Consider the following 27,678-nt stretch of genomic DNA (forward strand, 5'->3'; position numbering starts at 1 on the left):
GTCATCCTTGACACTGACGCCGGGAGGCAACACACCGTCCTGCCGTCTCTTCTGCAGCCACAGAACCTCCTGTCTGTCCCCCTCCCTGCCGAGTCTCCCATCACTGTACCTGAGCAATGAATCCTCCTGATGGAGCGCCTGAGATTTGGGCCAAGAGACCACTGGCGCCAATAATTCTCTTGGTTCTTCTTTTGTACCTCAGCAGAAGAAAAGTCTTCGAAGATGCTAATCATTTCCCTGGCTGCAAGAGGGGGTCTCCTTCTTCTTGCCTCGGTGGCTGTGATTTGGTTAGTTAAAACCCACTGGAAAACTAACAAGTGAGTACTGGAAAACCTCCCAAAAATTTCTGGAACCTCCCACAGAACCTACACTGTTCCCTATCTCTCTCACCCCTGCCGGCCCCCCGCACCCCTCCCCAACTCTGTAACCCCCTCGGGCCCCTACACCCCTCCCCATCTCTGTGACGCCCTCCATCCCCGACACCCCTCCCATGTGCCGGGTTGTGGGCAAATTGCCTTCACCCCTGGGAACCAGAGTCACTCCCACTCACCCCGACTCACCCTCCCGTGTCCGAGTGACGTTGTCCTCCAATCTGCTTCTAGTCCAGCAGGAAAGACAGGAAGGTCTGAGCCAGAGGATCAGTGCAAAATGGTGCAGATGAGCAGCAGGGAGACAGGACCAAGGCAGACTCCAAACTAATCCAGGTAAGAACCGTCTCCCGATAAACCGACAGCTGCCCCAGATGCCGACTGTTCCCTCAGCACTGACCCTCCAACAGTGTGGCGCTCCCTATATGTTGCCCATCTCCAGCGTTGGGGAGGTGACCCCCACACCTTCGTCTCCAGAACTGAGCCCCTCTTCTCTTGCAGTGCTCCCTCAGTCCTGCCCTGGAGAGTCTCAATGCATTTTGTGTACAAGGCTCTTGTCGAGTTTTAACCCAGAACCCTCTCTCTGAGAGGTGGGAGTGAACACCCATAGAACCATAGAAAACTACAGCACAGAAAACAGGCCATTCGGTCCTTCTAGTCTGTGCCAGAACTTCATTCTGCTAGTCCCATTGACCTGCACCCGGTCCATAACCCTCCAGATCTCTCCCGTCCATGTATCTATCCAATTTATTCTTAAGAGCGAGCCCGCATTTACCACGTCAGATGGCAGCTTGTTCCACACTCCCACCACTCTCTGAGTGAAGAAGTTCCCCCTAATGTCCCCCCTAAACCTCTCCCCTTTCACCCTAAAGCCATGTCCCCTCGTACTTATCTCTCCTAATCTAGGTGGAAAGAGCCTGCTCGCATTAACTCTGTCTATACCCCTCATAATTTTCTATACCAAATCTCCCCTCATTCTTCTACGCTCCAAGGAATAAAGTCCTAACCTGTTCAATCTTTCCCTGTAATTCAACTCCTGAAGACCCAGCAATATTCTAGTAAATCTCCTCTGCACCCCACTGAGCCCAGCTGTCAGCCACACACTGAAACCACATGTTCAAACCCACCCCCACATCAATGATCGAGGGCATCAAACGTCAGTGGAATATTCTATGGGGCAGTGCGCAGGCTGGTTCCATGAGCAGAGATGGTTTCCCTTCACTCGACGGTGGACTGAGGGACAGGAGGGGGATTGGGGGAGGGTGTGAGGGGAAGGGGGTGGCTGCGACCGGGGAGAATGTTGGAGAGGGGGCATGGGGGTTGACCTGACCCCATCTGTATTCAGTTACTTGGCAGTGTGTCCACTGAGGGTTATGGCCCTCTCCCCGAACCCACAATCATTCTCCGCCACACACTGATAGACTCCGGTGAGCTGGGGCGTCACCCGAGGAACCTCCAACCACAGCTCGTTGGCGGAACTTGTTGCGTTCAGTGTGACACCGAGGTGTCTCCACGTCAGGTTGGACGCTGGGAAACTCTGGACGGAGCAGAGGATCGCTGCAGAATTCCCTTCCTTTACACTGACCCAGGAATTGTTCACGTTGTCAGGAGAAGCGATCGAGAGATTCTGTGGGGCGTCCGAAGACAGATAAAGGTTTGAATGGGAGCACACACGATGCACAGGAAGATTCCACATGTCAACCACCTGTTTGAAGTCTGCAAGCAATTCCATTACATCTTCGCATTAAGTTCCCATGTTTATAGAACATAGAACACTACAGCACAGTACAGGCCCTTTGGCCCACAATGTTGTGCCGACATTTTATCCTGCTCTAAGATCTAGCTAACCCTTCCTTCCCACAAAGTCCTCCATTTCATGTGGCTATTTAAGAGTCTCTTAAATGTCCCTAATGTATCTGCCCCCACAACCTCTGCCGGCAGTGCGTTCCACACACCCACCACTCTCTGTGTAAAAAACTTAGCCCCGACATCCCCCTTATACCTTCCTCCAATTACCTTAAAATTATGTCCCCTCGTGTTAGCCACTGTCGCCCTGGGAACATAGAACAGTACAGCACACGAACAGACCCTTCCACCCATGGGGTTGTCCTGAGCTGATTAAACTAGTAATTAAGACCTTCACTAAACTAATCCCTTCTGCCTACACAAGTCCATATCACCATTCTCTACATTAAGAGTATGTAGAGAATGGTGATATGGACTTGTGTAGGCAGAAGGGATTCGTTTAGTGATAAGGCCTCGATCGTATCTGCCTCCACCCCCACCCCTGGCAGCACACATTCCAGGCACCCACCGCTCTCTGTGTAAAAAAACTTGCCCCGCACATCTCCTCTGAACTTTCCCCCCTCACCTTAAATGCACGCCCTCTGGTATTAGACCTTTCCACCCGGGGGAAAAATAATCTTACAAACCCCTATCAGGTCTCCCTTCGGCCTCCGCTGCTCTGGAGAAAACAACCCAGGTTTGTCCGATCTCTCCCTAGAGCTCATGCCCTCTAATCCAGGCAGCATTCCGGAGGTGGAGAGGGTCAGGGAGGGAATTCTGGAGCTTGGGGGCCAAGGGGGATATCGGGGAGGGGTGTAGGTGAGTTCAAGAGATAGGGAGTGTAGAGGCTGGAGGGAGTTCAGAGGCGGGGAGGGGTGTAGGGCTGGAGGGGGTCACAGTGAGATGAGGGTGAGATGTTCCACTGTTTGACCATCACTGATTCCATTAGCTGGGAAAACATAAACTTTCTGTTCCAGTTGTCTGTTCTCACTGTCTGAACCAGTTTCCCAGCTGCCTCTCCCGCAAGGTGGCGCTCCCTTCCACGGTGCAGTGTTCCCTCCTCACCGCCCCTACCGCAACGCGGCGCTCCCTCACAGCACCATCAGGGAGTTGTCAGACTGGATTGTGATCTCAACATCTCCAGCGTTGGGGAGGTGACCCCCACACCTTCGTCTCCTGAACTGAATCCCACAGCCGACCTCCCCCCACAGGAATTCCCGAACCACACTGGGACGCTCACCCATCCTGACGTCCCTGGTTTATCTTATCACAGGATCCAGCCGCGAGGAACGATACAAAGATTGGTGGTGTTGTGGATAGTGTAGAAGGTTGCTGTGGGTTACAACAGGATATTGATAGGATGCAGAGCTGGGCTGACAAGCGGCAGATGGAGTTCAGCCCGGGTAAGTGTGAAGTGATACACTTCGGGAGATCGAATTCGAAGGCAAAATACAAGGTTAATGGCAGGACTCAGCAGTGTGGAAGAACAGAGGATTCTTGGGGTCCACGTCCATAGATCACTCAAGGTTGCCGCACAGGTCGATAGGTTTATTAAGAAGGCGTATGGAGTGTTGGCCTTCATTAGACGGGGTATTGAGTTCAAGAGCCGCGAGGTGATGTTGCAGCTCTATGGAACTCTGGTCAGACCACACTTGGAGTATTGTGTTCAGTTCTGATCGCCTCATTATAGGAAGGATGCAGAAACTTTAGAGAGGGTGCAGAGGAGATTTACCAAGATGCTGCCTGGATTGGAGAGCATGTCTTAGGAGGATAGGTTGAGCGAGCTAGGACTTTTCTCTTTGGAGAGGAGGAGGATGAGAGGTGACTTGATAGAGGTGTACAAGATGATAAGAGGCATAGATCGAGTGGACAGTCGGAGACTTTTTCCCAGGGCAACAATGGCTAACATGAGGGGACATAATTTGGAGGTCATTGGAGGAAGGTATAAGGGGGATGTCAGGGGTGTTTTTTTTACGCAGAGAGTGGTGGGTGCGTGGAACGCACTGCTGGCAGAGGTTGTGGGGGCAGATACATTGGGGACATTTAAGAGACTCTTAGATAGACACATGAATGATAGAGAAATGGGGGGCTATGTGGGAGGGAAGGGTTAGATAGATCTTAGAGCAGGATAAAATGTCGGCACAACATTGTGGGCCGAAGGGCCTGTACTGTGCTGTAGTGTCCTATGTTCTATTCCTGTTCAGTCACCACCACCAGGCAACGGTTCATCATCTCCAGGGACTTGGACCACAATCCCCTATCACAGTTCACACAGGCACAGCCCCGGTTCACCAGCACGGTGAGACTTGACAACAAAGTGCTGCTGGAAGGTGACCGACTCGGTGAAAGACACCCTTTGGTCCACCCGGAACTTGTGGGTCTCCCAGCGCAGCGAGACGTCCGTCAGGGAACGCTACCGACCGGCACAGTCCCGGCTGCAGGAGACCGTGCTGAGGGACGCACTGAGCTTGGCGCAGCCAAAGCTAAAGCTCCGTGAGGAAGGTCCACAGTCTGGGCTCCTTCCGCTACCGCACACGGAGGGGCTGAGACGGGTGGGGAAGCCCCTCGAACAGTGAAAGGGGCATCACCCCAGGGAGGGGCAATGGTGCTGGGTTTTTATGTGTTTTATTTCTTTAAAGTTTACACGACCTCGCACGTTAAGGTTTTGTTTCCTGCACTGTTTCTTCCTGTGTATGTTTTTTTATTCGGAATAAAGTATATTTTCGGAAACTCTACAAAGGCGAGCAGCGGCAGGACAGGGGCCGGGCCGGAGCGGGACATCTCTGGCTCGGGAGACGGCCGCCAGTCGCGCTGCCTGACCGGGCTGGTCGGCGATCCGAGGGGGAGCAGGAGATGGGGAGGGGGCGGCTGCGTGACAGTGGTCTCGGGGCAGCGCACCATGATTCGACATGGGTCCCCGTCACAAAGGCTCCCCCCTCCCCTCCACTCCCTCACCCCCCCTTCCCCTCCCTCCCCTCCCCCCTTCCCCTTCCCCCTCCCACTTCCTCTCCCCTCCCCCTCCCCCCTCTCGTCCTGCTCCCTTCCTCCCGGTCCTCCCCTCCCCTCCACCTTTCACTTTCTCTGTAGCTGTGACACTTTACTGATCGTTGAGGTCAATTCATTACACAGTGCAGTTACGTTGGGTTAGTACAGAGTGCATTGAGGTAGTACAGGTAAAAACAATAACAGTACAGAGTAAAGTGTCACAGCTACAGAGAAAGTGCAGTGCAATAAGGTGCAAGGTCACAACAAGGTAGATCGTGAGGTCAGAGTCCATCTCATCGTACAAGGGAACCATTCAATAGTCTTATCACAGTGGGGTAGAAGCTGTCCTTATGTCTGGTGGTACGTGCCCTCAGGATGGAAGAGGAGAGAAGAGAGAATGTCCCGCGTGGGTGGGGTCTTTGATTATGCCGGCTACTTCACCAAGACAACGAGAGGTAAAGAGTCCAAGGAGGGGAGGCTGGTGTCCGTGATGCGCTGGGCTGTGTCCACAACTCTCTGCTGTTTCTTGCAGTCCTGGGCAGAGCAGTTACTATATCCAGATTGGATGCTTTCTATCGGGCACCGATAGAAGTTGGTGAGAGTCAAAGGGGACAAACTGAATTTCTTTAGCCTCCTGAGGAAGTAGAGGTGCTGGTGAGCTTTCTTGGCCGTGGCAGCTACGTGATTAGACCAGGACAGGCTTTTGGTGATGTTTACTCGCAGGAACTTGAAGCTCTCAACCCTCTCGACCTCAGCACAATTGATGTAGACAAGTGCATGTACACCGCCCCCTTTCCTGAAGTCAATGACCAGCCCTTTCGTTTTGTCGACATTTGAGGGAAAGGTTTATCCCTTTATTAGTCACATGTACATCGAAACACACAGTGAAATGCATCTTTTGTGTCGAGTGTTCTGGGCGGTGGGGGGCGGGGGGGGGGGGACAGCCCGCAAGTGTCGCCACGCTTCCGGCGCCAACATAGCACGCCCACAACTTCCTAACCCGTACGTCTTTGGAATGTAGGAGGAAACCGGTGCACCCGGAGGAAACCCACGCCGATGTGGGGAGAACGTACAGACTCCTTACAGACAGCGGCGGGAATTGAACCCGGGTCGCTGGCGCTGTAATGGCGTTACGCTAACCGCTACACTACCGTGCCTGCCCTTGCTGGGCTGAATGGCTTCCTGTGATCATTCCATCCTGACTGGAAAAGGAATGCTTTCTTCCTGCCCCCACTCCAACCCCTGCCCCCCTCTACAGGCCAGCATTTATTGCCAGTCTGTAATTGTCCTTGAGAAGCTGGGAGGGGCAGGTGAGTCGTTTTTTTCAACCTAGACAGTTCTTCTGGCGAAGGTGCTCCCACAGACTTCCAGGACTTCTTGAAGGAACCACGATATATTTCTGAGTCAACGGTGCGCGACTTGGAGGGGAACCTGCAGGTGGTGATGTTCCCCTGTCCCTGCTGCCTTCCTGGTGACACAGTTTGGGAGATGATGTCGGAACCATAGAACATAGAACAGTACAGCACAATACAGGCCCTTCGGCCCACCATGTTGTGCCGACCTTTAAGCCTCACCTAAGACTATCTAACCCCTTCCTCCCACATATTTTAAATTCCTCCATATGCTTATCTAGTAATCTCTTCAATTTGACCAATGTACCTGCCTCCACCACCACCCCAGGCAGCGCATTCCATGCCCCAACCACTCTCTGGGTAAACAACCTTCCTCTGATATCTCCCTTGAACTTCCCACCCATTACTTTAAAGCCATGCCCTCTTGTATTGAGCATTGGTGCCCTGGCAAAGAGACGCTGGCTGTCCACTCTATCTATTCCTCTTAATATCTTGTACACCTCTATCATGTCTCCTCTCATCCTCCTCCTCTCCAAAGAGTAAAGCCCTAGCTCCTCTAGTCTCTCCTCATAATGAATACACTCTAAACCAGGCAGCATCCTGGTAAATCTCCTCTGCACCCTTTCCAACACCTCCACACCCTTCCTATAATGAGGCGACCAGAACTGGACACAGTGCTCCAAGTCTGGTCTAACCAGATAGAAAAATTGGGGGTGATGTGGAAGGGAAGGGAGGGGTTAGATAGATCTTAGAGCAGGATAAAATGTCGGGACAACATTGTGGGCCGAAGGGCCTGTAACTGTGCTGTTCTGTTCTATGTTCTGTGAAGTGTGGTCACTGGGAAACTCAGAGGCCAATGCGCACACCGACAGCTCCATCACCACAAGGGGCAACGTCTGTCGAAGCCATGATTAACCACACACGTTAAGAGTGTCCCACAGTGCTGAAAGTACCTGCCGAACTTCAAGCTACTGCGGCCGAGAGATGAACTGAGTGGTCGTTGGCCTGAAACGAGAGCTCTGTTGCCGCAGGTGGAGTGCGGCATTACAGCGTGACATGTTTACATTGGATGTCGCCATTCTAAACACGGGGTTGCATAATCAAGGTGAGGAAGGAAATCCAGTAAAAGATAGTTCTGAGACGTGTAACACTGATATTTCTGTCACAGCTTCAACCTTTTAATTCTGTTAATGAATGAACATTAGGCAGATCCTCAGTGGAACACATAACGTCAGGACCTGACCATATCTATTGCACTATTTGACGAACATGGCTGACTATTTACCTCGTTTTCAACCCCCACCCCCCCCAACTATCCTCATGTCCCCCAATTCCCTCAATACCCAAAACATTCCGGAGTTCCATTCCTGAACATACATAGAACATAAAACACTACAGCACAGTACAGGCCCTTCGGACCACAGTGTTGTGTTGACCATTTATCCTGCCCTAAGATCTATCTAACCCTTCCCTCCCACATAGCCCCCCAGTTCTCTAGCATTCATGTGTCTATCTAAGAGTCTCTTAAATGTCCCTCAGCGTCTGAGCCTCCAACATCCACAGGAATTCAGGCTCCCCTCAGTGGAGAGCCCAGAGCTGGGTGCGGGAGTTCTGATGAAAGCTCTTCGACCTGAAACATTCCTCTCCCCACAGATGCTGCACGACCTGATGAGCATTTCCAGCAGCTTCTGTTTTTATTTCAGATTTCCAAATCTACATTTGATTTTGATTTTTACCATATTCCGGGTGCAGTGTCACCTGGACTGACCAATCACCGACCAAGATTCCCATCTCAGCCGGCCCCATTTGCCCGCGTTTGGACCACATCCCTCTAAACCTTTCCCATCCATGGACCTTTTAAATGCTAATGTACCTTCCTCACCCACTTCCTCTGGCAGCTCGTTTCATGTACGGACCACCCTCTGAATGAAAAAGTTGCCCCTCAGATTCCTATTAAATCTTTCCCTTCTCAGCCTAAACCTGTGCCCTCTAGTTCTTGATTCCCTAACCCTGGGGGAAAGACTGTGCACATTCACCCTATCGATGCCCCTCATGATTTTGTACACCTCTATAAGATCATCCCTCATTCTCCCACACTCCAAGGAATAAAGTCTCAACCTGCTCGGCCTCTCTCCATAACTCAGTCCCTCGAGTCCCGGCAACATCCTCGTAAATCTCCTCTGCACTCTCTCCAGCTGAATGTCACCTTTCCGATAGCGGGGCGACCAAAACTGAACACAATATTCCAACTGCTTGATTCCCCAACCCTGAGTCAAACACTGTGTGCAGTCAAAATGTCTCATCATTAAAAATAATTTACTTTGTCTTTACATTTTTCCTGACCAAATGGGAAGACTTAACATTGTTCCAAATGATATTTGAGCTGCCAAGTGGTGGCCCACTCCCTTGGCCTGTCTATATACATGGCATCCACTCCCCACCCCTACCGAGGCTCTGCACCCTCCTCACAGCCTGGCTTAACCTGCCTCTGTCAGTGACACCAATGTAAGGCAGAAGTGATCAGAGGCAGGAAACAGACAGGGGTCAGCCCAGAGCCACAGCGGACATCTGGTAACCCCGTCGGGGACGATCCCCACTCCCCCCAGTTATCCCCGGCACCTTTCCCAATTCTGGGACTCTAAGGTTTGGGAGTGAACTCTCTGTTGTCACGTGGGAAATGTGGCAAGCTGTACACAGCAAGATCCCAGACTGCAACGTGAGGGTGACCCAGATCATCTGTCAGTAGAGGGATATTTAATGGCCATGGACCCCCCTCCACCCCCACCCACAATCCTCCCTAGATGGGAACCGACAGCTCCTTCCCAGCAGTGGCTGGGACGTCTTTTACCTCCAAAATATGGAACCTCTGACAGTGCAGCGCTCCCTCCTCATCGCCCCTCCCACAGCGCGGCCTTCCCTCCTCACCGCCCCTCCCACAGCGCGGCGCTCCCTCCTCACCGCTCCTCCCACAGTGTGGCGCTCCCTCCTCACCGCCCCTCCCACAGTGCTCCCTCCTCACCACCCCACCCACAGCGCGGCGTTCCCTCCTCACTGCCCCTCCCACAGCGCGGTGTTCCCTCCTCACTGCCCCTCCCACAGCGCGGCGTTCCCTCCTCACCGCTCCTCCCACAGCGCGGCGCTCCCTCCTCATCGCCCCTCCAACAGCGCGGCGCTCCCTCCTCACTGCCCCTCCCTCCTCACTGCCCCTCCCACAGCGCAGCACTCCCTCCTCGCTGCCCCTCCCACAGCGCTCCCTCCTCACCGCCCATCCCGCAGCTCTCCCTCCTCACAGCACCTCCCACAGCACTGCACTCCCCCCTCACTGCCCCCCCAACAAATTGCAGCAATGTGATTATATTATCAGCCTCCCAACCACCCCCCCCCCCGCCACAATATCCTGTCAATTAATATGACAGAACCCGATAATCTGGGTCTGTGGGATCTTTCTGTGTACCAGTTAGCTGCAACACTTCCTTCCACAATAGAGACTGCGGTTCATTGGCTGTCAGAGTTCGAGGAGGGGGGGATCCCTAGAGAACTCTCTGTCCCGCCCTCCCCCCTTTGGTGAAAGTGGAGCTCTGTGTATTCGACCGTCTCTCCCCCGTGGACAGCGCCCCCGCCGCTCAGCTCCCGCAGGTTGGCGTACACGGGGCACTGCTCCTCTCCTTCTCCGTCGTCCTGTCCTGCTCCAACTCCCGGGGGCGTCTTCCCCCGGCTTTCCGTGTCCTGGGATGGAAATGGGACAATTCGGTATCGAACTCCAGGGTTTAAACAATTGCCTGAGTTAACACCCCTTGGTGGACACTACTCCCTTGTTCTCTCCCTCTCCGTCCTCGTCTCTCCTCTGTCTCAGTTACTCTCTCTCGTTCTCCCAATTCTCTGCGTGTCTCTCCTCTCTTTCTCTCTGTTTCGTTCATTCACTCTCATTATTTCTCTCTCTCTCTCTCTCTCACACACACACTCACTCATTCACAGGCCGCACCCACGCTCCACAGAGTCACCTCTCCTGCAGCGTGGCGCTCCCTCCTCACCGCCACTCCCCACGGCGCTCCCTCCTCACCGCCCCTCCCACGGCGCTCCCTCCTCACTGCCCCTCCCACGGCGCTCCCTCCTCACCGCCCCTCCCACGGCGCTCCCTCCTCACCGCCCCTCCCACGGCGCTCCCTCCTCACTGCCCCTCCCATGGCACTCCCTCCTCACTGCCCCTCCCCCCACACGCTGTTCCCTCCTCACCGCCCCCTCCTCTCCACCCCTCCTCATCGCCCTTTACAGTCCAGGACTGATGGTGCCAACCAAACCCAAGAGTTCCTCTACCTGACGGGCGGCCGAACGTGCCCTGCAGCTTCCTGTGGCGTCCCGCATCTCCGAGCCCCTCTCCTTGGTCACCGTCTCTCTCCTGGAACACAGGATGTCCCACCAGGTTTACCTCACATCAGAATCTCAGCAAAGTCCACGCACACACAGCAGTGGACTCACAGGCACGTCCCTCCCCACCGTCAGTGGTATCTACAGGAGGCACTGCCTCAAGAAGGCAACGTCCGTCATCAAAGATCCCCCCACCATCCGGGCCGTGTCATCTTCTCGCAGCTCCCATCGGGCAGGTCATACAGAAGCCTGAAGTCCCCACACCACCAGGTTCAGGAACAGCGACTTCCCTTCAACCACTCGGTTCTTGAACCGACCGGCACAACCCTAATCACTGCCTCAGTACAGCAACACTGGGACCGCTCTGCACTACAGTGGACTTTGCTTTTGTTCTAATTGTGTTCTTTCTTGTAAAAACTGTGTATAATTTATGCTTTTCTTGTGAATGCTGCTTATCCGATGCTCTGTGCCTGTGATGCTGCTGCAAGTAAGTTTTTCGTTGCACCCGTGCACACACGAACTTGTGCATCTGACAGTAAACTCGACTTTGACTTTGACTTTGACTCTGCTCTAAAATCACGGTGACATCCTGACTGTCCTGCAGAATATCCTCCACTTGTAGGTGTAGTGGCATCGCACAGAGGGAGGCCACTGGGCCCCCTCCCTCCCCCCCACCCCCCTTCCCTCCCCCCCACCCCCCTACCCCTTCCCCCTCCCCCCTCCTGCCCCCTCCCCTCCCATGTTCCCCCTCCTCCCCCTTCCCCTCCTCCCCTCTCCCCCTACCCCCTCCTCCCCCCCTTCTCCCCCTCCTCCCCCTCCCCCCTCCTTCCCACCTCCCCCCTCATCCCCCCAACCCTCCTACCCCCATCCCCCTCCTCCTCCCTCTCCCCTCCTCCTCCCTCTCCCCTCCTCCTCCCTTCGCCCTCCTCTTCCACCCTCCCCCTCCTCCCTCCTTGGACCTTGGGCAATCTTTTAATTGTTTTCATTAGCCCTGTAAGTCGTGCATAACTCACGTGAGCTCATGTTAACCCACACTCATCGTGCGTGTAACGCCCTGTGCCGCTGCTACAAAGCGCCGGTTTTCGTGGGACTGGGACCCTGGGCTGTGTCTGACCCCCACCCCGACCACAACCCGTGGTCTCCTCCGAGAGAAGGGGTCACAGACAAAGAGCTGGCAGAAGGGAGGGTCTGAACAAAAACCGCATGTTAATCTGCACTCACTTTCGGATGTACTTGTAGACGAAGAATCCGGCCACTTCAATGGCAAGAGTGACGCCAATGCTGAAGGACACTGCCATCCAAACACTGAAGCCCCCACCTGCAAAAACAACCAACAGGTCAAACCCTTGCTCAGCTGTGGAGTGGGGAGGGGCAAAGACCTTTGTATTGGTTTATTATTGTCACGTACCAAAGTACAGGGAAAATCTTGTCTTGCACACCGATCGTACAGGTCAATTCATTACACAGTGCAGTTACATTGGGTTAGTACAGAGTGCATTGATGTAGTACAGGTAAAAACAATAACAGTACAGAGTAAAGTGTCACAGCTACAGAGAAAGTGCAGTGCAATAAGGTGCAAGGTCACAACAAGGTAGAATGTGAGGTCAGAGTCCATCTCATCATATAAGGGAACCATTCAATAGTCTTATCACAGTGGGGTAGAAGCTGTCCTTGAGCCTGGTGGTACGTACCCTCAGGCTCCTGTATCTTCTACCCGATGGAAGAGGAGAGAAGAGAGAATGACCCGGGTGGGTGGGGTCTTTGATTACGCTGGCTGCTTCACCAAGACAGTGAGAGGTAAAGACAAGAGTGCAAGGAGGGGAGGCTGGTGTCCGTAAAGGAGAGGAGAAAAGGAGATTCCCATCTCTCCAGCACATTCCACCCTCCCAAGGCATCCCTGATCCCGATGACCACCTTCGTCTGTGGCTGCATCAGGCTCTGGCTGGAACCAAAGTACATGGGCACCAAGTGTCACTACGTGCCGAGGTTCTACCCGTCCCCGGTGTTGCAAAGGATGGGCCCGGCCCCGTTGCCGCGCAGCGCCCCAGTCAGCGGGACATTGCTGCACTACCCGTCCTTAGTGGAAAAGATCTTCCAGACCAACACCTTCGACCACAAGTCCATCAGGCAGTGGTCAGCACGGAACATCCTACAGACACTGCAGGAGAAGGACTCGATGGACACAGTGGGGTGGTTCCCTGAGCAGACTGTCCAGACCATCTGGCAGAATGCTTCATCGCCAGAACTCACCAACAAGCACCAAGATCCCACTTGGCTGGCGGTGAGAGGGGCCCTCCCAGTCAGATCTTTCCTGCATGGTCGGAACATCAGTCCCAGCGCACGCTGCCCCGGGAGGACTGCGCTGGGTACGAGTGGGTCGTCCACCTCTTTGCGGGCTGTGGCTTTGCGAGGAGGGTGTGGCGAAAGATGCGAGGGTCCTTGTCACGTTTCATCCCCAGCAGCTGCGTGACAGAGGATTCTCTGATCTACGGGCCGTTTCCGGGGACACGCACGGAGTCGGACGTCATCTGCTGCTGGAAGGTCTTCAACGGTGAAAGACGCCCTTTGGTCTGCCTGAAACTTGGTCTCCCAGCACAGCCAGATGTCCGTAGGGGAATGCTGCTGACTGGCACATTCCAGGCTGCAGGAGTACGTGCTGAGGGACGCACTGAAGCCGGGCGCAGCCAATGCAAGGGCTCGGTGGGGAAGGACGACAGTTCAGGGTTCTTCTGCCACAGAGTGGGAGGGATGGGGTCAGGGGAGGAAGCCCCTTAAATATTGTAAATATGGGATTGGGGTATCACCCCAGGGAGCCACACGAGGAGCATCGGTGCTGTGGCTTTTTTTTATATATAAAAAGGTAACACTAATAATTGATCCGTACACGAATTCCACTGTTTTATTGTTGTAGATAGTTTGTTTTTTATGATAAATAAAGTATATTTTGGAATAATTAAAAAAAGGCATTCCTCAACTAGTGGTGTCCATTTGTAGTCTGGTCCCGGTTGTAACGAGGGAAACATCGGGCAGCAAGATCCCACAATAATAACCCAGATCATCAGAAACGCTCTCACCTCTCACCCACAGATACACCTTGAACGTGACCTCCCCGTGCCGGTTTCGGACTGTACAAGAGGCCGTCGCTTCCTCCTCTCCCTCGCCCCCTCTCAGGGTCAGTGAGCCAGTCACCAGTTGCCCGTCCACCACCTGCCACGCCTGGAAACGGCCGTGCGTCTGGTTCCGGCTGAGGTTGGCGACGGGCAGGTGCCAGGTGAGCTCTCCGGGTGGGTTGGATCTGGCCGCGCAGACACAGGTGATGTCCTGGGACGTCCGAGTGCAGCCGGACTCCGGAGATATGACCGGCTTATCTGAGGAGGAGAGGAACAGATGGGAGATGTTGGCTCAACGATATATTGGAAGGTTACACCGTAACCCCAAACCCCTCCGCTGTGCCTTGGTTCCCTCCCGGCCACCGAAGCCGAACCACACTCTGCTGTGTTGCATCTGAGCTCACCCCCCACCGTTCCCGATTAACCATCACCCCAGTAGTCACCGTTCTACCCAGGCTCCCAGTCCAGAAATGTCAAAATCCCAGCTTCCCACTTTTTCCATGACCTTATCTAATCATCCTGACACAACAGGAGAGAATGAGAGATGGTGAGCACAGGTACATTCACTTTCCTGTGACACACAATATGTTCCACTGATTTCTCACACTTGTGGTGTGTCCACTCACGTTCCACAGTGATGGTTACGTTCCTCTCTGCTCTCCCGTGTCCATTCTCCGCCACACACTGATGGACTCCGGAGAGCTGGGGCGTCACCCGAGGAACCTCCAACCACAGCTCGTTGCTGGAACTTGTTGCGTTCAGTGTGACACCGAGATGTCTCCAAGTCAGGTTGGACGCTGGGAAACTCTGGACGGAGCAGAGGATCATTGTAGAATCCCCTTCCTTTACACTGACCCAGGAATTATCCACCATGTCGGGAGAAGTGATGGAAAGATTCCGTGGGGCGTCTAAAGACAAATGGAGATTTAAATGTGAGCACACACAGTACGCAGCGAGATTCCATGTGTTGACCACCTGTTTGTCCTCCTGATTTCCCCTTTACTGTAATAAATCAAATGATGTAGAAAACAATGAATCACATTCTGCTAAATTGCAGTGATGAAGAATTTTAATACTATGGGTTATAGATAAGATCTACTTATTAGTCACACGTACATCGAAACACACAGTGAAATGTGTCTTTTTGCGTAGAGTGTTCTGGGGGCAGCCCGCAAGTGTCGCCACGCTTCCGGCGCCAACATAGCACGCCCACAACTTCCTAACCTGTACGTCTTTGGAATGTGGGAGGAAACCGGAGCACCCGGAGGAAACCCACGCAGACACGGGGAGAACGTACAAACTCCTTACAGACAGTGGCCAGAATTGAACCCGGGTCGTTGGAGCTGTAAAGCATTACGCTAACCGCTACACTACCGTGCCTGCCCCCATGATGCACAGTGTGCAAAGCCACATTACGAGCTTGCATTAATTGAGAGAATGCAAGATCTTCAAGGGTAGGTGCTGGGCCTGTCTATATCAATGATTTGGGTGGGAATGTACACAGTGTGGTAAGTTTGCAGATGATACTAAAAGAGGTGGTGTGGTGGACAGAGAAGGTGGTCTCAAGAATTACAGGGAGATCTCGATCAGCTGGGTCAGTGGGCCAAGGAATGGCAAATGGAGTTTAATTCGGATAAGTGTGAGGTGTTGCATTTTGGGAAGACAAATCAAGGTAGGACTTTCACAGTGAACGGTGGGGCCCTGGGGAGTGTTGGAGAACAGAAGGACCTCGGAGTACAGTCCCTGAAAGTGGCGTCGCAGGTAGACAGGGTGGTGAAGATGTTTGGCACGCTGGCCTTCATCGTTCAGGGCACTGAGTGTAGAAGATAGGAGGTTACGTACAAGACGTTGGTGAGGCCGCACTTGTGTTCAGTTTTGGTCGCCCTGCTGTAGGAAAGATGCCATTAAGCCGGAAAGAGCGCAGAAAACTTCTCCAGGTTGCCTGCGGCTTCTGAATGGCGGCTCGTTGTCAGACCCACACTCGAGGCAGGAGAGGCTGTGAGACACCGAGGTACTGGGGGTTGTGACAGGCGCCACATCAGGGCCAGTTCTTTATTTCTGTGGTTCAGCTCTGCCCTCCCCCCTGTGTGGTACATGCCCCCCCCATTGGGTAAAGTGGGAGGTGATGGGGTATAGGGTGGGGTGTTGAGGGTTTTCTGGGAAGGGCAGACCAGCCTCATCGGAGTCCCGTGGGTCTGGTGTTTGAATATGGGAATCCGAGCGGAACAGACAAGGTCAGGCAGAGGGAGGGCAGGTGGGACTGTGAGTGTGTGTGTGTGTGTGTGTGTGTGTGTGTGTCTGTGTGTTTTTGTGCGTGGTTGTGTCTAAATTACATGTGTGTGTGTGTCTATGGGTGTGTGTCTGTGTGTTTGCATGTATGTGTCTCTTTGTGTGTGTGTGTGTGTGTGTGTGTGTGTGTGTGTGTGTGTGTCTGCATGAGCCCTGTACAATAACGTGTGTGGTGTGTGGTGCGTACCTCTCTGCTGGTGTGGGTGTGTCACTGTGTTCAGACCCACACCTCACGGTTCAACAACAGCTCCTTCCCCACCGCCCTCAGGTTCCTGAACCCACCTGAGAAACCCTCTCACTACGTCAGACGATATTTCCCTCGACATGCACTAACGTGTAGGTTTCTTTCTGTTTATTCTGCTGTGTGAATTATGTGTAATTTATTTTAGTTTAAGGTTATGTTAATTTGTGTTTGTCAGATCCGTAACGCACTGGGCTGCTGTTGCAAAAAGCTAATTTTCACGGCATTTCTACCCTGGGTGTGTTGCCCATGACTATAAACTTCAACTGAGACACAGGAGATTCTGCAGATGCTGGGGTCGGGAACAACACACACAGTGCTGGAGGAACTCAGCGGGTCAGGCAGCACCCATGGAGGGAAATAAACAGTCGACGTCTCAGGCCGACACCCTTCATCAAGGCCGGAAAGGAAGAGGGCAGAAGCCAGAATGTGGGGGGAGGGGGAGGAGCACACGCAGGTAGGGGACAGGTGAGTCCAGGTGAGAGGGAGAAGGTAGCTGGGTTGGGGGGGGCGGTGGGGGAGAAGATGTAAGGAGCTGAGAGGATGAAGAGGCAAAGGGCTGAAGAAGGAGGAATCCAGTGGGAGAGGGCAGCGGACCATGGGATATAGGACGGAGGGGAGGGGAGGGGAGGAGATGGGCAGGTCATCGAGGTGGGGGAAGGGAGCCACAGGAATAAGGGAAGGCAAAGGACTTGGTGGGGGGAGGTGGAGGGTAGATAAAGAAGGGGAGGGGTTACCAGAAGTTAGAGAGAACGATGTTGAGGCCGTCAGGTTGGAGACTCCCAAAGCGGAACGTGAGGTGTTGTTCCTCCAACCTGCACCTGGCTTCGACGTGGCAGTAGAGGAGGCCATGGACACACATGTCCGTGTGGGAGTGGGGCGTGGGATTGAGGTGGGCGGCCACCGGGAGGTCCCGGCTGTTGCGGCGGGCGGAACGAAGGCGCTCGACGAAGCCGTCGCCCCGGTCTGCGTCCAGGAGAGGAGGCCGCACCGGGAGCACCGGACGCGATAACTGACCCCCTCGGACTCACAGGTGAAGCGCTGCCTCACCTGGTAGGATGGTCTGGGACCCTGAACGGGGGTGAGGGAGGAGGTGTAGGGACAGGTGTAGCACTTGGTGCAGTCGCAGGGATTAGTGTCAGGGGGGTCATCGGTTGGGAGGGACGAGCAGACAAGGGAGTGGCGGAGAGCACGTTCTCTTCAGAAAGCGGAGGGGGCGGAGGGGGGAAGATGTGCCCGGTGGTGGGATCCCGTCGGAGGTGGCGGAAGCTGTGGAGAATGACGTGTGGGATGCGGAGGCTCGTGGGGTGGTAGGCGAGGACAAGGGGAACCCTGTCCCTGTCATGTTGGGGGCAGGGGTTGCCTCCTGCACATCAATGCTTGAACCACGTGAGGACGTGCTCATGTGTATACATGTGTGTCATCATATGTCTGTGTGCCTTTTATATCCATGTCTACATACATCTGTGTTTAGAGACGTGTGTTGGGGTGTGTCCACTCACGTTCCACGGTGAGGGTTATGGTCCTCTCCGCTCTCCCGTGTTCATTCTCCGCCACACACTGATAGACTCCGGCGAGCTGGGATGTCACCCGAGGAACCTCCAACCACAGCTCGTTGCTGGAACTTGTTGTGTTCAGTGTGACACCGAGATGTCTCCACGTCAGGATGGACGCTGGGAAGCTCTGGACGGAGCAGAGGATCGCTGCAGAATTCCTTTCCCTTACACTGACCCAGGAATTGTTCACCTTGTCGGCAGAAGCGATCGAGAGATTCCGTGGGGCGTCTAAAGACAAACAGAGATCAGTGACTGTGCGCCAGTTTTGAGGCACCTTCGGAGACCCTTGAATTAGAAAAGACCAGAGGTCAGTGAACATTCCTTCATCCCCAAGCACACAGTGGAGGAAAACACTTCAGTGGGAACGGAGGGAGTGGCCCTCAGTTGGAAGGGTAGGAATGAGGGAGTCACAGAGTGTCAGAGGGACAGTGGTGAGGGAGTGTTGTGGGCAAAGGGGCAGTGATGATGGGGCATCCGACATGGGTTGTTGTCACACTGATGGGGGGGGTGGGGCCAGTACTGAGGGAGGGGCAGTACTGCGGGACTGTCACATTGTGGGAGAGGCAGTACTGAGGAAGTGTCACACTGTGGGAGGGGTGGTACTGAGGGAGCCCCACACTGTGGGAGGGTCAGTAGTGCGGGAGACCCACATTGTAGGAGGGGCAGTGAGGTGGGCGGCCACTGGAAGGTCACGGCTGTTGCGGCGGACGGAGCAAAGGAACTCGACGAAGCGGTCGCCCCGATCTGCGTCCAGGAGAGGAGGCTGCACCAGGAGCATCGGGCGCGATAACTGACCCCTTTGGCCTCTCAGGTGAAGCGCTGCCTCACCTGATAGGACGGTCTGGGACCCTGGATGGTGGTGAGGGAGGAGGTGTAGGGACAGGTGTAGCACTTGTTGTGGTCGCAGGGATTAGTGTCGGGGAGGGGGTGGTTGTTGGTGGGGAGGGACAAGCGGACAAGGGAGTGGCGGAGAGAGCAGTCCCTTCAGAAAGCGGAGAGAGGGGAGGGGGGAAGATGTGCCCGGTGGTGGGATCCCGTCAGAGGTGGCGGAAGCTGCGGAGGATGACGTGTGGGATGCGGAGGCTCGTGGGGTGGTAGGCGAGGACAAGGGGAACCTTGTCCCTGTCATGTTGGGGGGAGGGGTTGCCTCCTGCACATCAATGCTTGAACCACGTGAGGACGTGCTCATGTGTATACATGTGTGTCATTTTATGTCTGTGTGCCTTTTATATCCGTGTCTACCTACATCTGTGTTTAGAGACGTGTATTGGGGTGTGTCCACTCACATTCCACACTGAGGGTTATGTTCCTCTCCACTCTCCCGTGTCCATTCTCCGCCACACACTGATAGACTCCGGCGAGCTGGGATGTCACCCGAGGAACCTCCAACCACAGCTTGTTGGTGGAACTTGTTGTGTTCAGTGTGTCACCAAGATGTCTCCACGTCAGGATGGACGCTGGGAAGCTCTGGACGGAGCAGAGGATCGCTGCAGAATTCCCTTCCCTTACACTGACCCAGGAATTGTTCACCTTGTCGGGAGAAGCGATCAAGAGATTCTGTGGGGCGTCTAAAGACAAACAGAGATCAGTGACTGTGCGCCAGTTTTGAGGCTCCTTCGGTGACCCTTGAATTAGAAAAGACCAGAGGTCAGTGAACATTCCTTCATCCCCAAGCACACAGTGGAGGAAAACACTTCAGTGGGAACGGAGGGAGTGGCCCTCAGTTGGAAGGGTAGGAATGAGGGAGTCGCAGAGTGTCAGAGGGACAGTGGTGAGGGAGTGTTGTGGGCAAAGGGGCAGTGCTGATGGGGCATCCGACATGGGTTGTTGTCACACTGTGGGGGGACAGTGGCTCAGAGGGGCGGTGCTGAGGGGGGGGGGTTTCATTGGGTGGGGCAGTGCTGAGGGGAAGGTCACTGTGGGAGGGGTGTTGCTGAGGCCAGGTCACTGTGGGAGGGGCATTACTGAGGGGGATCACTGTGGGAGGGGCAGTGCTGAGGGGAGGGTCACTGTGGGAGGGGCAGTACTGAGGGAGAGCCCCACTGTGGGATGGGTGCACTGAGGGAGACCCACACTGTGGGAGGGGCAGTACTGAGAGAGTGTCACACTGTGGGGGGGTGGTACTGTGGGAGCCCCACACAGTGGGAGGGGCAGTACTGAGGGACACACTGTGGGAGGGACGGTCATGCTTTGAGAAAACTGCATCTAGGAGGACAACGTTGAGGGAGTCATCTCACTGAAATTCTTCTCTTTCAGACGATATAGTAAACTGAGAGCCCACCTGCCCTCAGCAGCTGTGTCAGGCAAGAATCTGTTCAAAGAGGAGTTCTCCTGGACATTCAGCGCAATGTTTGTCAGTAAAGAAAAGATTTAGTCATCCACACACTGACCCTCGTGTGATCCTGCTGTGTACGGTGTTGATTGTTGCTGTTTCTTGACAATAAAAAATCTCCATACTTACATCGCACAGTCAGTGTGACGGTCTCCGCCGATGAAACAGATGGGTATCTGACTCTGCAGGTGAGAGTTTGCCCGTGATGGTTGAGCTTTGGGGTCAGGGTCAGAACAGAAGTATATGTCAGAGTGTCTCCCCGCTGAGTTACGCTGCTTGACCCTGACCGTGGTACATCAGTGGGGATGACCCAGGTGAAGGTGGGCGCCGTTCCATTACATATGGTGTTGAAGGAGCAGCGTATTTTCACAGGCTTTCCTGCAACCATTTCAGCAGGGAATATCGAGGGTTTATCTGTGAATTCTAACACATAGAGAAATGGATCCTTTCAGATAAACATCACCAATGCATCATTTCAGAGAGAAATCCCAGTCCACAAGAGAAAGGATGTTTACAGGATGATCCCTGAACAGGGAGGGTACAACGGTCAGGGAAGGGTGAACAGGCTGAGGCTCATTAATGTTCTGAAGGCCACTGATAGGAACAGAGTTCTCCACTGAGGGCCACAGGTATCAAACAGTCACTGATCTCTCCAGCACCAAGGACATCCTCAAGAAGGCGGCATCCGTAACTAAGGACCCTCACCACCTGGGACCCGCCATCAGATTCCTGAACGGTCCATGAACCCATGAACACTCCCTCGTTATTCCATTTCTTTGCACTATTTATTTGTTTTTGTACGTTATAGATTTTATGCCTTCGCACCGTCCTGCGGCCGCAAAACAACACACTTCACAAAATGTGTAAGTATCAATAAATCTGATTGTGTTGGGGAAATCTCCTTCCCCAGAGAGCCGGGGGAATGTGGACCAAATGCACCTGGTCACCGGTGGAGATGAGCTGGACCAACACACAAAGGGAAGGATGTGGGGGTGGGGAGATGGAGAAGGGTGGGAGGGGCTGGTGGGAAACTGAACATTGGCACAGAGCAGACGGGCTAAGTCGGCAAACTCCACGTAGCTCTGAGAAACCTGTGTCCACGTCAGTGCTACTTAAATATGATGAGGAACGTACCTGGGCTTTGAAAACCCGATAGAACCAGTGGAAAAACTGAAGTTACCTGAATCGTCAGAGACTGTGTCAGAAATGAACTGGAAGTTTCCTGATGATCAGACATTGCGCCAATGTGAATCGGGACCCAGTAAAAGTTTACATCATTCCCCACTGACTGCTGGATGTCTGTGGTCGAGTGACTGTACAGAGCACTTACCAGAAACATGGAGCCATGTCACAGGGAAGTAGTTGTAACAATTCTTGTTGTCGAATTCAACCCTGAAAAAGTGAGGACCTTCGTCTTGCTGCGAGATGTTGTCTATAACCAGGGAACAGTCACCGCTTTTCAGATCCCCAGTCAGCCGGGTTCGACCGTGAAACCTTGTTGACACCTGACTGTGATGAAGGGAGTGAAAGGCTATATGACGGTCATCCATTTTTTCACTGTTATACCAGATTCCAGTCCGTGGTTCATTGGCCAGATGTGATGGATAGGTGTAGCGGCACGGGATCCGGGCACACAGACCCATCTGCGCCCACACGTCGCGTGGAGTGTTGGCTCCCCACTCGTCCGACACCACAGCTGAGGAGAGGAGGAACAACGTTTGGCAGTGAACGGCTCATGAATCCACTGGACGTGATACCCACCCCCTTTATCACCGCTGCACTGTGGGCGTCGTGTGTACTGAGTGTGGGAGACACCCTCACGGACGGAGGGGACCTGTGAGTCGGGGCCAACTGTTCATTCTCTGTTGGCTCAGGACCCTCACCAGTGAAGTGAGCTGACACTGGCAGGAAGACTCACCATCCAGGGGGTGTGTTCTGCAACAACTAACGCAGCAGGAAGGAACGGAGCGCTCGAGACCAGTCGTCCCTTCTCCACTCTGAGTCACTGCTGCAACGACCTTCCCATTTGCTCTGAAACCTGTTACTGGCTCTGCTCCTTCAATCCAGCTGCTACGTTGGACCTTTGACGTCCGCTGGATCGAGATAGCTCCAGGAATCACTGTGGATCATTGTTATCCAAGGGACGGCCGTGACTGCCACAGGGGCAGGGATGGCCCCTCTTGTGGTGATGTGCCTGTGATCAAGCACTACCGACACCGGTGACAGACGGACCAGATCAGACCTCAGCACTGGCCGTTCTCCGCCCAAACCACATCAACAAAACACCCTGAGCCCCGACTCACTCTGTGCCGCCACCATCTCAGAGTGTGGCTCTCCCTCAGCACCGTCCCTCCAACGGTTCCTGTGATTTCCCTCAGCGATGCCACTCCTACAGAGGAGGTTATCCCTCAACAGAACCCCTCCAACAGGGCCGCCTGCCCTCAGCAGTGGCCTCTGACAACGTGTTGCCGCCTCAGTACTGACCCTCCAACAGGGCATCAATCTCACAGCAGGTCCCGTCCGACACCCCAGCAGTCTTGCACCATTGTCCTGCTGATAACACAGCCCTCAGCACCGCCCCTTTTTTTTAATATATATGAACGTTTATTCACTAAAAGCACTACAAAAGACAACCAGTGTCAATACACTACATCTAATACAGAAAAGAAGAAACTACGCAACGACATACTACGGTAGAGAACGTAAACTAATACTAACGAACCACACACGCGACGCTACACCCGTTAACGCGACACGCGACACTTCAAATAAGAATCGCGTTCGTACCGACCACGACACACGCGATCCCCTGAGGGGCCCACCGAGCGCAGGACTCAGCTAGGGTGCCCACGGAAACCTCGTGCTCCCTCTCTAGACACACCCACGCGCACACGTAAGCACGGAAGATGGGCAGGCAGGCAGACCTACCGCTACCCTCAGCCGCCCGCCGCCGCGTCCCGTGGATGGCCAGCTTGGCCTCAGCACCGCCCCTCCCACAGTGACCCCCCTCAGTGTTGTCCCTCCCACAGCGGCCCTCCCTCAGCACTGGCCCTCCCACAGTGATCCCCCTCAGTAATACCTCACCCAGTAACCCCCCCCACAACACCACCCCTCCCACAGTGGCCCTCCCTCAGCACTGCCCCTCCCACAGTGACCCCCCTCAGCACCGCCCTTCCCACAAGGTTTCACCACCCTCTGAGCTATGGCCGACGTCCCGCTCCAGTACTTGACCAGCCTCGATCTGAGCACTGCCCGGCAACACTCGTGCTCCCTTCAAACATTTCCACCGTCAGCAAGTCTGTGAACCCAGATTGCTGAATCGTCACAGACTGGTCCAACACTTCTTGCTGACCGAGCCAGCACTGTCTGTGTGAGGAAGGACTCCACCCAGCCCCTGTCTTGCCTCACTGCTTGAAACGTCCTGTCCCCCTGACCTATCCAACTCCCACTGGTCAAGCTTGTTAAAGCTGCCTCCGCTGTCCTCACGAGGTTGTTGCCGGGACTCGAGGAACTGAGTTCTGGAGAGACCTCGAGCAGCTTGGGACTTTGTTCATCGGGGCATTGGAGGATGAGGGGTGATCTTATAGAGGTGTATAAAACCACGAGGGGCAGAGATAGGGTGAATGCGCACAGCCTTTTTCCCCAGGGCTGAGGAATCAAGAACCAGGGGGCACAGGTTTAAGGTGAGAGGGGGAAGATTTAAAGGGGACCTGAGGGGCCACTTCTTCACCCAGAGGGTGGTCCGTATGTGGAACGAGCTGCCAGAGGAAGTGAGTGAGGCAGGTACATTAACAACATTTAAACGACACTTGGACAGGTTTGAGGATGGGAAAGGTTGAGAGGGATATGAACCAAACGCAGGCAAGTGGGACTGGCTCAGTTGGGAATCTTGGTCGGCACGGACCAGTTGGGCCGAAGGGCCTGTTTCCGTGCTGTTGACCCTATGATTCTTCCAGTGAACCAGCTGGGCACAGAACCCCACCTGTCCGCTCAGCCTTGGGCACCCTGGTCAGTTCCCCACCAGCTTGAACTTCACTTCATGGATCACTCAATGGTCAGAAACAAATCTGCTGCCGGAGGATTTTGAGCTGGAGGTTTGTGCAGGGATTGTGCGCAGTTGCGTAACTCAGCTGTATTTGTGAACAAGGACGCTACAGGTGAGGCATTACTGGACCGGGAGCCGGTGTGAGTCAACGAGCAGGGGGGTGACGGTGAAGGGACCTCGGTGTGAGTCAGTTCACCGGGTCTCTGCGGAAATCAGTCCCCATCACCGCTCACTGAGAACAATCCCGTGCACAGACCGTCGGCTGTAAACAGGTCCGAGCTGCTGCTGAATGTACCTTGGAGAAGTGCCAAGAGGAAGCACGATTTCCGGATCATCGTCGGATCCAGGTCTTCTGTCCGCTTCCCGCCCCTCGGATCTGAAAGAGAAAGTAGTTGCAGTGAAAGTCCAACAACCAGCCCTGCACCCGACATCGGCGGTGAGAGACGGGCAGATTTTTCGGACTATTTCATGCTATTCCCACTGATATCACAACCCATTTACAATTCACTTGTTTTAGATGCTACACGATATTATAATGAAGTCCAGTGGAATGGAAAGTTTAAAGAGAGCATGGAAAACAGGTTCTGGGCAGTTTAAAGAGAGTGTGGGAACCGGGGCTGCAGTGATCTGGAAGGGGAACTGGGACCCTGGGGAACTGGGACCTGGGGCTTGGATGGGGCGGAATTTGTTAAGTGTGTCCAGGAAAGTTTTCCCAAGCAGCATGTAGACGGCTCGTGAGGGAGAGAGGTAGCGCAGTACAATCGCCTGCCTCCCTCCGGTCACCCTGTCACCGAGGAATAACCGCAGTCCAGATGGTGCTCCGAGAGGGGTTGTTACCTGGGCCGGTTGGGAACCACGCACGGTGCAGGTTATAACATCCCTCCTTCCTCAGACTCGCTCCCACCGGTCTTGCTGCATCTCCAACTGGTCTCAGAACAAGATCAAACTATCTGACCCTGAGGTCAGAGACGTCGGTGGTTTCGGGAACTCACTGAGGGGCTGAGAACGAGGAGGTGGAGACGGTGCAAACACGGCCCCCTTCACAGAGTCGGGAGGTGCCAAAATGTTCTTGCACATTTCAGTCCATATTGCAACAACAAGCTGCATTTATGCAGTGCCTCTACCTCAGTAAATCGTCCCCTGGGCAATCATGGGCAGCAGGGTCAATCAGACAGATACTGCTTACTGCCGCCAAGTCCGGAGATACAGGGAGAGGGAATCCAAAGCTCGGTCGGTGAGAGGGATTTTAAGGAGAATCTTAAAGGCCGGAGGAGGAAGAGAGATTTAGGGAGGGAATTCCGGTGCTGGGGGCCCAGGCAGCTGAGGGCAAGGTGGGAAATGGTGGAACACAGGGATCCAGAACAGGAGAAGCTGAGGGGTCTCAGTTCTCGGGACAGGAGGGGGTTACAGTGATAGGGAGGGGTGTAGGGTCCGGTGGGGGTTACAGAGACAGGGAGGGGTGTAGGGGTCGGTGGGGGTTACAGAGACAGGGAGGGGTGTAGGGTCCGGTGGGGGTTACAGAGACAGGGAGGGGTGTAGAGGCCAGAGGGGGTCTCAGAGACATGGAAGGGTGTATGTAGGGGAGAGAGGGGGTCACAGGAACGGGGAGGGGTGTAGGGGAGAGAGGGGGTCACAGAGACGGGGAGGGGTGTAGGGGAGAGAGGGGGTCACAGAGACGGGGAGGGGTGTAGGGGAGAGAGGGGGTCACAGGGACGGGGAGGGTGTAGGGGAGGGAGGGGGTCACAGACACAGTGGGGAATATTCTTCTCTCTGTATTTTATTCTTCATATACCTCTAATAAAGTAATTTCTCTCACCTTTAACAGGTGTCCGGTGCCTCCTTTGTTTACCTCTTGCTGCTGAATTGGGAGAGGACGAGGAACGAATTTTAAAATATTTTCGTTACACTCAGCCTCGCTCCCACCGACACTATCCCGCGCGTGTCCGTGCGCCCCGGTCTTGCTGCATCTCCAACTGGTCTCAGAACAAGATCAAACTATCTGACCCTGAGGTCAGAGACGTCGGCGGTTTCGGGAACTCACTGAGGGGCTGGTAATGAGGAAGTGGAGACGGTGCAAACACGGCCCCCTTCACAGGGTCCGGAGGTGCCAAAATGTTCTTGCACATTTCAGTCCATGTTGCAACAACAAGCTGCATTTATGCAGTGCCTCTACCTCAGTAAATCGTCCCCCAGGCAACCATGGGCAGCAGGGTCAATCAGACAGATATTGGTTACTGCCGCCAAGTCCGGAGATGCAGGGAGAGGGAATCCAAAGCTCGGTCGGTGACAGGGATTTTAAGGAGAATCTTAAAGGCCAGAGGAGGAAGAGAGATTTAGGGAGGGAATTCCGGTGCTGGGGGCCCAGGCAGCTGAGGGCAAGGTGGGAAATGGTGGAACACAGGGATCCAGAGAAGCTGGGGGGTCTCAGTTCTCGGGACAGGAGGGGGTTACAGTGATAGGGAGGGGTGTAGGGGCCGGTGGGGGTTACAGAGATGGGGAGGGGTGTAGGGGCCAGTGGGAGTCATGGGAAGGGGTGTAGGGGCCGGAAGTGAATACAGAGTCAGGGAGGGGTGCAGGGGCTGGAGGGGGTCATGGAGACGGGGAGGGGTGTAGGAGCCATAAGGAGTTACAGAGGTATGGAGGTGCAGCATCAGGGAACACATTGAAAAAGATAACTGGGAATGTAAGGGTTAACGACGGGAAATGAAAGGGTTAATGGTGTGCAGCTAATCTCCCCATGGTGTGACATTGCTTCAACCACCATGGGCTGACTATAGTCAAGGCTACAAGTTTGCAAGTGTTGGTGAGAAACAAAGAAATGTTTACGGCATATTTTGCTTCAGTACAAGCTTGCTGTGAGCAACTGCCTTAGTGAGTGCAACTTCCCACGGAGGTTTCCCAGGAAGTGGGTATAAAAGTAAGGACATTGTCCAGTATATCTCCGAGTGGGGATCAGTACAGAGCTGGGGTTACACTGTTTACTCTTTCTCTGTATCCTTCACTCCCGCCAGCGTTCAACTAATTAAGCATTAATCGTATGTTCGTTGGTTCTGCCGTTGTCTGATTTAAGACAGAGTGGGTCGACTTTCATAACATCTGTACCTGGGGGGAAGTACTCAGGGAACACATCTGTACCCGGGGGACAGCACTCAGGGAACACATTTGTAGCTGTGGGGCAGCACACACCAACGCTCAATACAAGAGGGCATGGCTTTAAAGTAATGGGTGGGAAGTTCAAGGGAGATATCAG

At 54.2% G+C, this 27,678-nt stretch overlaps 1 protein-coding gene across 1 annotated transcript; it reads right to left on the reverse strand.

The window, feature by feature from the left end:
* Positions 1-9,886: 9,886 nt before the first annotated feature.
* Positions 9,887-26,254, reverse strand: LOC127587233 (myelin-associated glycoprotein-like). The gene is made up of 11 exons (XM_052045496.1): positions 26,245-26,254; positions 24,724-24,804; positions 21,714-22,079; positions 20,513-20,806; positions 19,338-19,619; positions 17,998-18,279; positions 14,592-14,873; positions 13,930-14,223; positions 12,077-12,173; positions 10,805-10,886; positions 9,887-10,216 (listed from the first exon to the last, which is right to left on the reverse strand). The coding sequence occupies exons 2-11, from the start codon at positions 24,761-24,763 to the stop codon at positions 9,986-9,988; spliced, it is 2,250 nt and encodes a 749-aa protein (XP_051901456.1). The 5' UTR covers positions 24,764-24,804; positions 26,245-26,254; the 3' UTR covers positions 9,887-9,985.
* Positions 26,255-27,678: the final 1,424 nt, after the last annotated feature.

The sequence above is a fragment of the Pristis pectinata genome, chromosome 39 (genome assembly GCF_009764475.1).
Source record: "Pristis pectinata isolate sPriPec2 chromosome 39, sPriPec2.1.pri, whole genome shotgun sequence".
Lineage (NCBI taxonomy): Eukaryota > Metazoa > Chordata > Chondrichthyes > Rhinopristiformes > Pristidae > Pristis > Pristis pectinata.

Excerpts from the sequence above, each read along its gene's own strand:
- LOC127587233 (XM_052045496.1), bottom strand. The coding sequence starts at position 24,763 with ATGATCCGGAAATCGTGCTTCCTCTTGGCACTTCTCCAAG. Across the intron at positions 20,807-21,713 it reads GACATGGCTCCATGTTTCTG|AATTCACAGATAAACCCTCG; the intron begins GTAAGTGCTCTG and ends TCTATGTGTTAG. Across the intron at positions 10,887-12,076 it reads GTCTACAAGTACATCCGAAA|GAGAGAGACGGTGACCAAGG; the intron begins GTGAGTGCAGAT and ends CCTGTGTTCCAG.